The sequence below is a fragment of the Delphinapterus leucas genome, chromosome 12 (genome assembly GCF_059928025.1).
Source record: "Delphinapterus leucas isolate spDelLeu-1000000601 "Yukka" chromosome 12, BTC_Dleu_Yukka2, whole genome shotgun sequence".
Classification (NCBI taxonomy): domain Eukaryota; kingdom Metazoa; phylum Chordata; class Mammalia; order Artiodactyla; family Monodontidae; genus Delphinapterus; species Delphinapterus leucas.
The window spans coordinates 72,102,157-72,116,420 of record NC_143140.1 but is presented as its reverse complement, the minus strand read 5'-3'; the positions used below and the strand labels follow the sequence as shown (position 1 = coordinate 72,116,420).

The window sequence follows — 14,264 nt, the reverse complement described above, 5'->3', positions numbered from 1 at the left end:
AATATATATCAGAATATAGTTTCTGTTCTCCATTTAAAGTCTATATTTAAATAGATTAAATCTATTCTGATCTATTTTTGAGCCTGTTTTTATTGCCTGAGAATAATTTTACTTATCCAAATCTCTCCCCCCTCCCCGAATTAATAACTCTCTGTAGGCCAAGTAAAGTGAAAAGGAAATAGGTGGCAGTGTCATACAAACCATATTACGAATTCACACTGTGCCAAGCATTAGGACACAAAGAAAAATAAGTTATGATCCCCAGCTTGGAGGAGTTTGTGGTGGTAGCAATGACAGAAAGGGGGTGACCTGTAGGAAAACCATGCTCTGTTAGAGCTAGCTGAATGAGTTTCACTTTGCGGGTTCCAATCTTGCACCTTTTATCTAATCACCTAAGATCTCAGATAGCAGAGTCCTCTAGCCTCATGAACTCTGGACTTTTTTCTTTATAACTGCACCAGCTTTTCCTATCTCCTCTGCAAGGAGGTCTACCTATTAAACAACAAAGACCACAGAAAGGACTCCTTGTTGGTGTTATAATGCTCTGGAACTTACATCTAAATTAATATTTCATAAAAAGCATCCTTATGCTCCACTATTGCACCAGATAATATGGGAACACACGAACACACTGCATGTGGGTTCATCTTCTGCTAGATCCACTTCCAAAATATCCTCTTAAATGTAGAAAGAAACATGGATGAGGAGCCCCTACCTCCAGGCAGAGAATCGATTCTTTCTTAGAATTTTCTTCCTCCTGGTAATATGTAATGAAGGATCCACAAAGCCAATAAAAAAAAAATACAGGAACAGTGGCCTAGAGAAGAGCTTAATTACTGGGGAGAATGTGGAATCTCAAGAAGGTGGTAAATGCAAGAGCTAAGGAAGTTTTGAAAACATAAATAATAATTAATTTTATGAATGCTCTTTCTAAATTATTTAGCATAGATTAGCACTTATAGAGAAAAATTTTACAGAGTCCACAGAGAAGCAAACTAGAATATTGGAAAACATTTTAATTTTTTTTTTTTTTTTTTTTTTGCGGTACGCGGGCCTCTCACTGTTATGGCCTCTCCTGTTGCGGAGCACAGGCTCCGGACGCACAGGCTCAGCGGCCATGGCTCACAGGCCCAGCCGCTCCGCGGCATCTGGGATCTTCCCGGATCGGGGCACAAACCCGTGTCCCCTGCATCGGCAGGCGGACTCTCAACCACTGCGCCACCAGGGAAGCCCTTAAATTTTTTTTTAAAGAAGGTTTTAAATTAGATCTCAATGGCTTAACTGTAAGGGTTAAAGAATTAGAATTTTTAGCTTTATGATCACTGCCTCTGAGCCACGTACTGTTTTTGCACTGGGGATATGATGCTGTGACACTGGGGTAAGCGTGGTCCCTGCCATCATAGAGACAGTAATTAAAGAGTCACAAAATAAATGTGTAACTACACATTGCAAGAAGGACTATGACGGAAGATCACGAGGCATTATATATAATGTGGCAATAATGGAGGTCCTAACCCATCTGGAGCAAAATCACAGTAAAGCTTCATAGGATGGCAAGGTATTATGATTCAGAATTTCAAATTATTTCAGCAGCCCACTGTAGTTGTAGCTCAGAGATAACAGGAAGAGAGGGAGGCCGAAGGATCGGTCACTGCACTTATGTCTTTCCTTTGGTGAAGACACCACAGACCAAGGCCTGGTCCTCAGCTTGGCTGGTCCATCCATCCAGAGCTGAACTGGCTCCCACACTCATCAGACCACAAGAGACTGATGAAGAGCAGGTTATTAATTTACAACAGGAAATATGCGCTTCTAGTGCCTGGAATTTATGTGGCTACTAAATCTCAAGGGGACCCAGGAGGCCTAAGAAGCTGGGGCTTTCCTGCTAAGAATGCTGATCTTATCTGCAACACATTTATGCTCTTTTCTTTCACTCCTAGGAAGATAATCTTATCTCAAAGTTAATCTGAAGCTGCTTCTCTGATACCCCTACATACCGATTCCAGAAGCTAGGCTGCACAGCAAATTAGCTTAGAAATCCCTTGCTCACTACAAATTGATGGTGTAAACAAGATTGTTTAAATTACTTCAAAGAACTGAAGCACCTACAAGCACTCCAGAAAATACCACTTAAAATACAAATAATTCACACACTCATACAAATCATTCTTATCTAGTTATTACACAGGCATTTGAATGAATAGAAGAAGGAACTAATGAATCAACAAGTGAAAGAAGACTGAACCCACAGACAACTTTGGGGTCATATACTTATTTGATATTAGAAGGAAACCTATATTTTTAAAAGGAATTGGTTAACATTCAGACTTCCCAGTAGCTTAAGCTCTCCATTCCCTGCCCTGACTCGGCCATTGATCCAAATTATTTATTATAATAAATAATTATATGATCCAAAATATTTATAATAACAAAGACTGAACACCACCAAAATCAGTTTTTATTCAACTAGGGTTCATGGATCTTTCATAGTCCTTAAAAGATTAGGGGGGGGAAGGGGTCTCTTTTTCTCTTCAAGACCTCTTTAACTTTATGTTTTCATTTTGTTGTTAATTTTTAATAAATTATTACAAGCATATTATGGATTATCCAAATTGACCCTCTTTCAATATCCAGATCTGTGATTACAATCGTGGAGGTGCCAAACGGCATTACTTTAACTATTAAATACTAGTTAAGACAAGAATAGACGTGGATTTAACATATAAGTGATAGCTTCACACCATGTGAAAACCAAAAGTCATGGTGCATTGTACATAAAGTTTTGCAATGGTTCAAATAGAGAATTTCATTGAACAGCAAGCTATAGCATCAGCTAGCCGAACTTGATAGGAAAAAACTCGTGCTGCAATTCTTTTTGCTAGATTCACCCTGCAAAGGATGACTTAATCTTGACAAAATCTGCCATGTAAATGCTGTTAATTTCTATTTTTATTGATTCTTTAGTTTCATTTATTATTTAGCATGCAAATGTGTTCTAGTATTACAGTTGTATAGGAGCTATAAACAAACATAAGTGTGTCACATATAATTTTCTACTGTTCCATACTTAAGAAATGTAATAAAAATAATGTAAGTAAGCATTTGAGGCCTTCCTTAGAGATGTTTTTCTTTTGAAAGGGGTCCATATATTACTCTTGAGAAACACTGATTCAAGCCAGCATTTTTCAATATTTCTATTCCGTGAGTCCCCGTCACTATTATTTCACAAACCATTTAGGCATTTTTAAGTCATTTTTAAATTTTTTATGGCATACAGAAAGAAGAGAGTTCACATGAAATATTATATTTTAGATAAATATATTATTGAAGTTTATCTTGAGGAGTTTATTTTATCCTGATTTTTAATAATATTTATTACACAAAAATATAAAAACAAATTCTTTTTTTCTTATGTACTGGACTTCTATTGTATGACTTCTTTTGAATCAAATCTTAAGGAAAAGCATATTTTGTTGACAAATTTAAAATAGGCAATATATCCTCTTTGGATTTTGTGCTAAATGTGTATTTAACCTAGATTGAAATATAACTACATAGAATGATATCAGAAATTGACACAAAATACTTTCATTTCTCCATGCTTTTAGCTCTTGCATTTTGTACTTAAAAACCAACTAGGTTTTTAAAAAATAACTTTTGTGTTATTTATAACTAATTAGAGAAAAGGAATAGTTTCAGGCCATTATTTGTAAACGTAACTTCACTCTTTTTCCATGTGGCAGTTGAATCTTTATTTCTAACAAATTGAAGGCCAATCTGGGTGTAGTCATCACTATGTTTTCTGTATCTAGCACTGATTTTTGAGTTCTAGAGTTAGGTATTTGTGCTATATAAGAATTTTCATTATATGAAGGAAACCCCTGCATGGGGTGAGCATCATCATAAGTCATTTGCAAAATAATTATCACAATGACATTTCTCATTGGTTTATTTTATTTGGGACTATTTGTTTTCTATCTTAAAAAAATTCATATGTGAATGAAAATCAAAGCAACTTCAAGTAGCAAAACAGTAAAAACCTCCCCTTTGACTGAGGTATTTGGCAAGCGAGTAACTGAGTTAAGCGCTTGCTGTTGATGTTCGATGTCTATTACCAGCTTAGTAGGCTCATTCAGCACACTCTCAGAAACTCTCAAACTTCCATTTCCAACTGCAAAAAATACTTTTAAATGATTTTACTTCCCACTTTTTAAAAAGCAGAAATTGATACAGATTCTGTTACTGCCTTTTACAACCCTCCCACCCATAACACAGAAGGCCAGTTGGGAAAAGCTGATCGCAACCATTCAACACATCTCTATCCTATTTCACTGAAGTCTTCATAAAGACTTAGTTCCCTCTGATAATCTGCTCTGGTGTTTTAAAATCCTGATGTTTAGGAAGTCCTTTATGAGCAGTCATTTAACTTCTCAGGACTTCAGATTTCTCATCTAGAAAATCAGGGAGTTTGGATAAGATTATTTTTAAAATCCCACCCCAAATTAGAATTCTGTGATTTTTGTATTATCCGAAGCTTTAGTTTTCATAACTGTTTAACATCAGAACAATGTTTTAAAACAAATTCGAACAAGAAATCCTTTATATATAAAGCACGTAAAAGTGAAGCTAAGAACACTCAAGGTCTGAAGAACACAATTTGAAAAGCACTGATCTAAAGCTCTTTTTTAAAAAATGCTTTCCTTTCTTCTTTGTCTCAGTGGAAAAGGAAAACATCTGGAAAGGATCCACCATATTAGTTTCCCTATGCGTACACCAGAACATATGGATTAAGTCACCTGTCAGCTTTTTCTTCTCCAGATTAAATAGCCATTATAAGTCCCATTTCCCATCCCTTTAAAATATATTTCCCTTTTTTTAAATGAACCTTATTTAGTTTCTGTAACTCTTTATTAAAATGTAAAGTTAAAAACCAACCACAATCTCTAAAGAAGAGCCAAGTGTAGCAAAAGGACTACTTCCAGCTCTATCATTTGATTTTTCTCACTCCTAACACACTCCAAGTTGTTTCCTTTTTAATAACAGAATTGCATTGCTGCCTTCCATTCAACCAATAGCTCAGTTTGACTCACAATTTTATTTTCTTTTTTTTTTTCTTTTTTTTTTGGCTGAATTTGTTATACCTAGTCGGTAATTTCCCATCCAATACGCGTGCAGTTTGTTATTGTCCTCTGGGGCCTTTGAAGTTTTTCCTATTGAATACAATCCTGATTTTGATGGCTTTTTTTTTTTTTTTTTTTTTGAGGTTCTTAGGCCTCTCACTGCTGTGGCATCTCCCGTTGCAGAGCACAGGCTCCGGACGCGCAGGCTCAGCGGCCATGGCTCACGGGCCCAGCCACTCCGCGGCATGTGGGATCTTCCCGGACCGGGGCACGAACCCGTGTCCCCTGCATCGGCAGGCGGACTCCCAACCACTGCACCACCAGGGAAGCCCTTGATGGCATATTTATCTAGTTAAGGTCACTCAATTCTTCTTCTGCTTTCCAACATACCTCATCCAACTTTATAACCCAAATAAGTATTGTCTAGTTTATTGTTAAAGTTGTAGACTAATAAAATGTCATTTATCAGAACACGCATGAGGTATGTTATGGGCTAAACTGTGTCCCCCAAAATTCATATGTTGACGTCTTAACCCCCAGCATCTCAGAATGTAACTGTATTTAGTTATAAGGTCTTTAAAGAGGTGATTAAATTAAAATGAGGCCATATAGGTGAGTCCTAATCCAATCTGATTCGTGACACGCAAAGAGACACCCGCGACTTCAGCACAGAGGAAATACAGAAAAGGTGAGGTGAGGACACAGCAAGAAATCGGCCATCCACAAGCCAAGGAGAGAGGCCTCAGAAGAAACCAACCCTGCTGACACCTTGATATTGGACTTCTAGCCTCCAGAACTATGAGAAAATAAAGTCTGTTGTTTGAGCCACCCAGTCTGTAGTATTTTGTTAAGGCATCCCGGGCAGACTAATAAAAGCTACTCTATGCATGACATTGTGTAGTCCCTGGGGGCTCACCAAGGAACCTCTGCCATTACAGAGAAGGCTACAGGAGGGTACAAATGCCCATAACTCAAGCCAGAATAAGTCATAAAGGAAGATCTGAGCAAAATGCCTTGGGAGCACCAAGGGAGCCAGAATCCTTTCTATCTGGGGGATCAGGGAAGGCTTGAAAGAGGAGACGTCAGTTGAACTGGACCTTCAAAGATGGACAAAATTCCAATCATGGGGGGGTGGGGGCAGAGGGCAGCAATCCAGGGGAACAGGACTTTATGAGCATAAACCAGGCTTACCCCACACCCGTGATCACTTTTAGAACAACCCCAGTTGTCATTCACCTATGGACAAGATGGGTAGTTTGCAAACTTGGCTAAACATCAGAACTAACTGGAAGATTTTTTTAAAACATGTAGATCCTCAGGCCCCACGCCCAATCAGCTGAATCAGAGATGATGTTCTAGAATCTTTAACCATCTTCTCAGGTGAGACAGAATCAACTCCATCAAGTTTAAAGCCCCTTTTTAACAAGAACATTTCACTGTCCCCCGCTCCACGGTAATAACTGTATTTCTTATCAAATGTGAAAATACATAAAGACAGAAAAACTATTCTGAGTTTAGTAATGATTTCCAGTAAATTTGCACTTTATTAATTAGAACCAAATCCATAGGTTTAAAAATTATATGAATTTCTTATTTTGACATATACACATACATGTAAGACATTATTTCTTCAACTTGCAGATAATGCAAGGTTGTATATAGGGCTTCTGCCTCTTTACTAACCATGTGTCCTCACCCTGCCACTAAAGTCCATCCGCAGTTTCTGGATCTGGATCCACTGCCACTTCCTACCCCCAGTTATTCCACAGACCAGTAAAATATCAGAATTTTCCATCCTGTGAATGAGGGAGAATAGGAGAGAGAAGGAGAAAGGCAGAAATGGATTGTTGCCACACTTCATGCTCAGTCAGAGGTCCTGTGTCATTATGGTGGCCAAGTGGATGGTGGAACAAAGGAGCAGCAGTGTTTTTCTCACCAGCTAAGACCTGGAGTCAAGGTCTTGGGAGGAGGGGAAGAGGAGAATGGACCCAACCAGTGTCTGGCTCTGACTGATTCCTTCTCTCCCCTTTTCCCTAATCCCTCTGAGAAGATAGTTTGGGGGCTGCGGTAGGGTTGTTTTGTTAACTCTCAAAGTCCTCCTTTCTGAAGTGATGAAAGTAATCCCTACTTGCTAAGGTGAGGATTAGGTGAGATCATTTAGGTAAAGCACAAAAAAGACCCCATATTAAACCCCACACTGCGCCCCAGCCTCACCCTAGCTCCACCACGCAGGTATGAACTCTTTCGTATATTTTTTGAAGCTGGGTCCTTCAGTCAGCCTTTCCTCAACTCAGTTTAGCTGAAGCCCAAGGCTTACCTCCAAAAGCCTTGAATGTGAATCAAATTCAAATTTGATTTGAATTTCAATCAAAATTGCACACCAATGGGGACCTTCCTCCATACTCAGCAGCCAACGATCCCTCCCAAACAGATCAGTTTTCCTCAAGTCCATAACAGGCCACAATGCAGACAGTGGTAAGCTGCTGTTCTCCTTTCCACTAGATTTCTCTACTGCCAGCATTAAAATTAACATTCTCCAGAAAATCTTTCCTGACCACCGGCCCTTAAGCCCTTTATTTGGGTTCCCTTGGTAATTCTGCTATATTCCTTCCTACCATCCACCCATCCACCCATCCATCCATCCACCCATCCATCCATCCACCCATCCATCCATCCATCCATCCATCCATCCATCCATCCATCCATCCATCGTCTCACTAATCTAATCAGTAAAAGACTTGTTTTAGACACTGAAAAAACAAACAGGCAAGGTCCCTGCTCTCCTGGAGCTGCCATTCCAGGGGGGAAGACAGTGAAAATTCAATATGCAACAAGTCAGGTGGGATAAATGCTAAGAGGATAAACAAAACAGTGTAAGAAAACAAAGAGGGATATTGCTAGTTGGGAAGGATAATCAGGAAGACCTCATAGAGGTGGTGTCTGAGCAGCAGAAACATGAAGAAATGAAAGTGTAGGCCAGCAGGAGAGCTGGGAAGAAAGTTCCAGGCTATGTCTTTCTTCCATAATGGGGGGGGGGGTCTTGTGTTATTCAGTTTCTCCACCACTGGTATGGGTTGAATTGTGTCCCTCCAAAAATGTTGGAATTCTAACCTCTAGTACCTCAGAAAGGACTTCATTTAGAGACAGGGTCTTTACAGAGGTAATCAAGTTAAAATGAGGTCATTAGGATAGACCCTAGTCCAATATGACTGGTGCCCTTATAAAAAAGGGGAAATTTGGACACTGAGACACACACAGGGAAAAATACCACGTGAGGATTAAGACGGAGATTGGGGTGATACCTGTACAAGCCAAGAAACACCAAAGATGGCCAGCAAACCACCAAATCTAGAAGAGGGGCACGGAACAGATTTTCCCTCACAGCCCTCAGACCCTACCCTGCCAACACCTTGATCTTGGACTTCTAGCCTCCAGAACTGTGAGACAACAATTTTCTTTTGTTTACACCTGAGAATTGTAAACGAAGTCTGTGGTACCTTGTCACGGCAGCCCTAGGAAACTAATACAACCATCTAGTACCATCAGGGCCACGTGCAGACCACTGCCTCACCCCGGTTCACAGGATAAACCCCTGGTTACACTGGGCTTTGCCTACCCCTGGGGCTGGATGACTGTAACAGCCCCCTAACTGGACTCCCTGTCCCCGGTCTTACTTTCTCAATCCATTCTCCAGAGTTTTGTCCTGGTCTCTCTAAAATGAAAATTTGATCATCTCACTGGTTCACAAGCCTTCACTCACTTCTCATTATCTTCAAGATACAACCCAAATTTCTCAGCTTGGGGACCAGTGCCCATAGGATCCAGCCCCTTTACCTCTCCAACCTTGTTTCTCTCCCCGCCCCCCCTGCCTGGGATGGCCTAACTTCTACTCATAGTCAGGCCTCAACTTATCACCACCCCACTGGGAAGCCTTCCCAAGGCCCGAAAACTAGGTTAGGTGTCCCTCCTGTGTGACCCTGGAAGTGCCTGTGTGTAATGCTGTTGTGACACTTAACCAAAGTGTGTCCGAGGCTTGTTTGTCCAGCTGCACAGTTTGACCATGAGTTCCTGTCTTGGTTGTCTCTCCAGAAGCTAGGAAAAGTGCCTGGCACCTGGTAAATATTCACTGGATGAATGAATAAATGAACAAAGCATACCAGGTTCTAACCAGCTGGCCCCAGAAGGAATTTCTTTTCCCTCTAAGGGGTGGAGGATGGGGAGGTGACCTTTCAAGGGATTTCCTAATAGTATGTGGAACCACTGGAGCAGCATGGAGCTGCACCTTTCCTTAATGGTTGCAAGAGGAATTTAGATTTAGACATTCAGGAGCTGGTCTTTGTGTCGCAAGACACTGCAGTACTAGGAAAGGAAGTAAACAATCTATCTGGCAATTTTTGAGTCTGGGGTTGACCAATATTTTCGAGTCTGTTTTTTGATAGGAAGTGGCAGGTCTCTTCCAAGCCTCCGATTCTGTAGCTGCAAGTCCATGACCTACAGGTAAAAGTGGTGGGTGGACAGGAGATGAGGCGATTGTTGCAACCAAAACTGCGATGTATTCTGTGCACAAGTATCCAAAAAGCAAGTATTTCTGAGCTTTAAAAATTATTGCATACACGGTTACAAATACTGGAGAGTGTGCAAAAGGAAAGAAAAGAAAAGAGGAAGACAGTAACAATGTTTAAATATATATATTAAATATTCTATACATATATTATAACTAGAGGAAGACAGAGAGGTAATCGAAACAAATAATCAGGATTCGTTCTCTTCTGCAAATTCCTGAAAGGGGAAATATATTAGAATTTCCAGTCCTCAAGAAGGGCCTAAAGAAGTCCTGCGAGCAAGAAGGGAGAAAAAAAGAGGGGGGCGGGGGACTTGCTCTTCGCAGCAGGAAGTCGTCAATGGATATCGAGTTATGAAGAAACAACTCTGAACAGAAGTCCTTATTCGGAGCGCTAAAGTCACTTTTACCACATAAAGAGCAATATAAAATCTCCGAGCAGCCTCATCATGGTGTTGGGGAAACAACTCGGCTTCCCCATTTGAAAAAGCAAGAGAGCTCCGACTGGGTAGTGGCCCAGACGGGCGTTAGGGCTTTTATTTGCAAGTCAGTGAGCCAAATGGACGACCAGGCTAGTTGTGCCGCGTTCAGGGAAGCAAGGTTATTATTATCGCCTATTACCCCACTGAGCAATTTCACTGAAAAGGAAGAGTCCCAGCAGTGTGTGCCACGGTGCCATACGGGACGTGCAGCTACGTGCCCACCTCCAGAACGACTTTATTTACAAAGCGATTACCATGTTATCTATTTGTTTTCCTTTTCCAGCTACAGCAGCCTTACTCAGCCCCCGAATTTCTTAATTACAAACCCGTTCGCTTCTAAATCAACCCCAAACCGTCAGGCAGAGCCCGGAGGGAGGCTATGCAAGTTTGCACACACCCCCACCTCCCGGATCAAGGGCAACAGCAGAAGCAAGAAACTGCGTATGTGCAAAAAGGTGGATCTGGGGACGAGGATCGCTGAGTTTGTTTACAGAGCAGAGACGCCTCAGCTCGGATGCCAAAGCTACCAAGAGCTGCAAACGCAAACTTAGCAGAAGCACACGTACCCCGGGAGCGGCGAGCGGCCCCGAAAGCACGGACCGGATTCCAGGGCGCTGGAGCGGAGGCGGTCGGGCCCGCGAGCGCGCTCAGTCCACCTGCAGCTGCTGCCGCTCCCCGCCCCCCGCTCCTGTCCTTGAAAGGAGTGGGGAAAAAATGCATCTACACGCAGAATGTCTAGATCGGGTTTACCTACTGCCCCTATAAAACCACAAAAGCACAGCCCAGGAAAGCGCGCACAGGGGAAGGGGCATTATTTGCCCGGGGCTTAAAAACCCACACGGGTAAACACAGCCATTCTTTGCAACCTGGGTAGGCTTTTGCAAAGCCGGGGAGGTAGAAGGGCACTATGGACGGGGCGCTGGGTGAAACCCGTCTTCCCACAGAAAGCAGCACAGATCGCTAGGTGAGCTCGGGGTGGGGAATCCGGCCAGAGGGGGGCGGTGAGTTTTCCTCGCTGCTCTCCGGGCAGGCGCTACCTTCGGGCTGAGAGTCCAGAGAGGATTCTGTCCTTGCTCCGGGGGCGGCCTGGTCTGGTATTTGTGGGCCGGGAGGAAGCCAGCATCCGGGGTCAGCGGGGCGGCGCCTGGGCCCCGCAGCCTCTGTGCACGTGCCTCCGGCAGTGGGGACTCGGCTGCCCGACACGGTCCGGTGTGCCCGATGTTCCGGAATCCGCGTTTTCCCGCCGCCCTCCCGGAGGCTCTCGCTCCGCCCTTCCTGAAATCCCTTATATTAACTGTGGCCAAAGCCCTAAGAAACACAGCTCATTGTTGGCAGCTGCCGGGCGGTCTTGCTGAGCTGTGAGGGCAGCAGAGGGGAAATAAAAGGGAACGGCTCCGATTCTGCCCCAGCGGCTGCTGCAAGACTTCGGCGCCGACTTCGCGACAGCGAGCGCCTTGCACGCCAAAAAGGCCCCCTCTATGTGCTGCTGAGCCGGTCCTGGACCCGACGATCCTGCCCTCGGTCTTCGGAGCAGAAATCGCAAGGACGGAAGGTAAGCGCGGCGGGCGAAGCTGGCTGGGGCTTTTGCCAGCCCAGTCCTCCGAGGGCTGGGTTTGCCCGGAGGAAGAGCGTGAGGCGGAGCTGGGGAATAACAACAGGATGTGCAACAACAGGATGAGGAGGGCTGATTTAATGCCTGAAGTTCGCGGCAGAGCTACGGGGCACTTCCTTTATTAGGCGACTTCGGGGAGCAGAGGGGGGTGTGGGCTTGGGTCCCCCGCCCGATCGCAGGGGAAAGGGCTGTTTGTGCAGCGCGCGGCTCTGTTGTGGGTGGCAGGTCCGCCTTGGTGGCGAGCCCGGGTGCACAGGCTCCTAGTGGGATCCTCGGGATGATGATTCGCAGCCGAAGTGCGTCGGGTGAGCCTGGGGGCCACAGCCGAGAAAAAGTGGGGTGCACCGAGGTGGGCGACACGTGTGGCGCAGGGCTTACCGTCTGCCCTTTTCACTTTCAGGACTGGAAATGGCAGACCATATGATGGCCATGAACCACGGGCGCTTCCCCGACGGCACTAACGGGCTGCACCACCACCCTGCCCACCGCATGGGTGTGGGGCAGTTCCCGAGCCCCCATCATCACCAGCAGCAGCCCCAACACGCCTTCAACGCCCTAATGGGCGAGCACATACACTACGGCGCGAGCAACATGAACGCCACGAGCGGCATCAGGCACGCGATGGGGCCGGGGACTGTGAACGGAGGGCACCCCCCGAGCGCGCTGGCTCCCGGGGCCAGGTTTAACAGCTCCCAGTTCATGGGCCCCCCGGTGGCCAGCCAGGGAGGCTCTCTGCCGGCCAGCATGCAGTTGCAGAAGCTCAACAACCAGTATTTCAACCACCACCCCTATCCCCACAACCACTACATGCCGGATTTGCACCCTGCTGCAGGCCACCAGATGAACGGGACAAACCAGCACTTCCGAGATTGCAACCCCAAGCACAGCGGCGGCAGCAGCACCCCCGGCGGCTCGGGTGGCAGCAGCACCCCCGGCGGCTCGGCGGGCACCTCGGGCGGCGGCGCGGGCAACAGCAATAGCGGCGGCGGCAGCGGCGGCAGCGGCAGCAGCAACATGCCCGCCTCCGTGGCCCACGTCCCTGCTGCAATGCTGCCGCCCAATGTCATAGACACTGATTTCATCGACGAGGAAGTGCTTATGTCCTTAGTGATAGAAATGGGTTTGGACCGCATCAAGGAGCTGCCCGAACTCTGGCTGGGGCAAAACGAGTTTGATTTTATGACGGACTTCGTGTGCAAACAACAGCCCAGCAGAGTAAGCTGTTGACTCGATCGAAATCCCGGCGAAAGAAATCAAATCCCCCAATTTCTTCGGTGTGAATTAAAAAACATTCCCTTAGACACAGCATCTCACTTTTCAGATCGTGAAAGGTTTGAGAACTTGGAAACAAAGTAAACTATAAACTTGTACAAATTGGTTTAAAAAAATTGCTGCCACTTTTTTTTTTTTCTGTTTTTGTTTCGTTTTTGTAGCCTTGACATTCACCTCCCTTATGTAGTTGAAATATCTAGTTAACTTGGTCTTTTTTGTTGTTTGTTTTTACTCCTTATTTCCTCACTTTCTCCAGTGCTCAACTGTTAGATATTAATCTTGGCAAACTGCTTAATCTTGTGGATTTTGTAGATGGTTTCAAATGACTGAACTGCATTCAGATTTACGAGGGAAAGGAAAAATTGCATTAGTTGGTTGCATGAACTTTGAAGGGCAGATATTACTGCACAAACTCTGCCATCTCGCTTCATATTTTTAACTATGCATTTGAGTACAGACTAATTTTTCAAATATGCTAAACTGGAAGATTAAACAGATGTGGGCCAAACCATTCTGGATCAGGAAAAGTCATACTGTTCACTTTCAAGGTGGCTGTCCCCCTCCCCGATATGTACAGACAATAATAGGGTGTGGAATGTCATCAGTGGCAAACATTTCACAGATTTTTATTTTGTTTCTGTCTTCAACATTTTTGACACTGTGCTAATAGTTATATTCAGTACATGAAAAGATACTACTGTGTTGAAAGCTTTTTAGGAAATTTTGACAGTATTTTTGTACAAAACATTTTTTTGAAAAAATACTTGTTAATTTATTCTATTTTAATTTGCCAATGTCAATAAAAAGTTAAGAAATACTTGTTTTCTAGAAGTCATTTGGGGGTGGTTATTCCCTTTGGTGGCTTTCTTTTTTCTCTTGAACACTTTATTGATGAGAGTAAGCATTCCAGAGGATAAATTACAGGACACTAAAACAGGTCATGGTGAGCTTAAAGCGGAGAGCAGGATTTAACATAATTGGCATAATGCTTCATTGTTATCACTGTAACATGCCTCTTGGTGTGGTTTAATCAAAAGCTGCGAAGTTGTCAAAGAGCATTTTTTTTTCTTAATTGCCATCATCTTCAAGCGTACTCCAGAGTTTAAAAGGTTTGAAATACTAAGTGTTATAAATATTATTTCACAGGGTGGGAGGCGAAAAAATCAAGTGTTTCTGGTTATACCTGACTCAACTACTTAAGTGGAGGTAGACTGGAA

At 43.8% G+C, this 14,264-nt stretch overlaps 1 protein-coding gene across 1 annotated transcript; it reads left to right on the top strand.

Moving 5' to 3' along the window:
- Window positions 1–11,461: 11,461 nt before the first annotated feature.
- On the top strand, window positions 11,462–13,864 carry CITED2 (Cbp/p300 interacting transactivator with ED-rich tail 2). The gene is made up of 2 exons (XM_022557925.3): window positions 11,462–11,715; window positions 12,176–13,864. The coding sequence occupies exon 2, from the start codon at window positions 12,184–12,186 to the stop codon at window positions 13,000–13,002; it is 819 nt and encodes a 272-aa protein (XP_022413633.1). The 5' UTR covers window positions 11,462–11,715; window positions 12,176–12,183; the 3' UTR covers window positions 13,003–13,864.
- The last annotated feature ends 400 nt before the right edge of the window (window positions 13,865–14,264 follow it).

Coding starts and splice junctions, on each gene's coding strand:
- CITED2 (XM_022557925.3), top strand. CDS start 12,184: ATGGCAGACCATATGATGGCCATGAACCACGGGCGCTTCCCCGACGGC.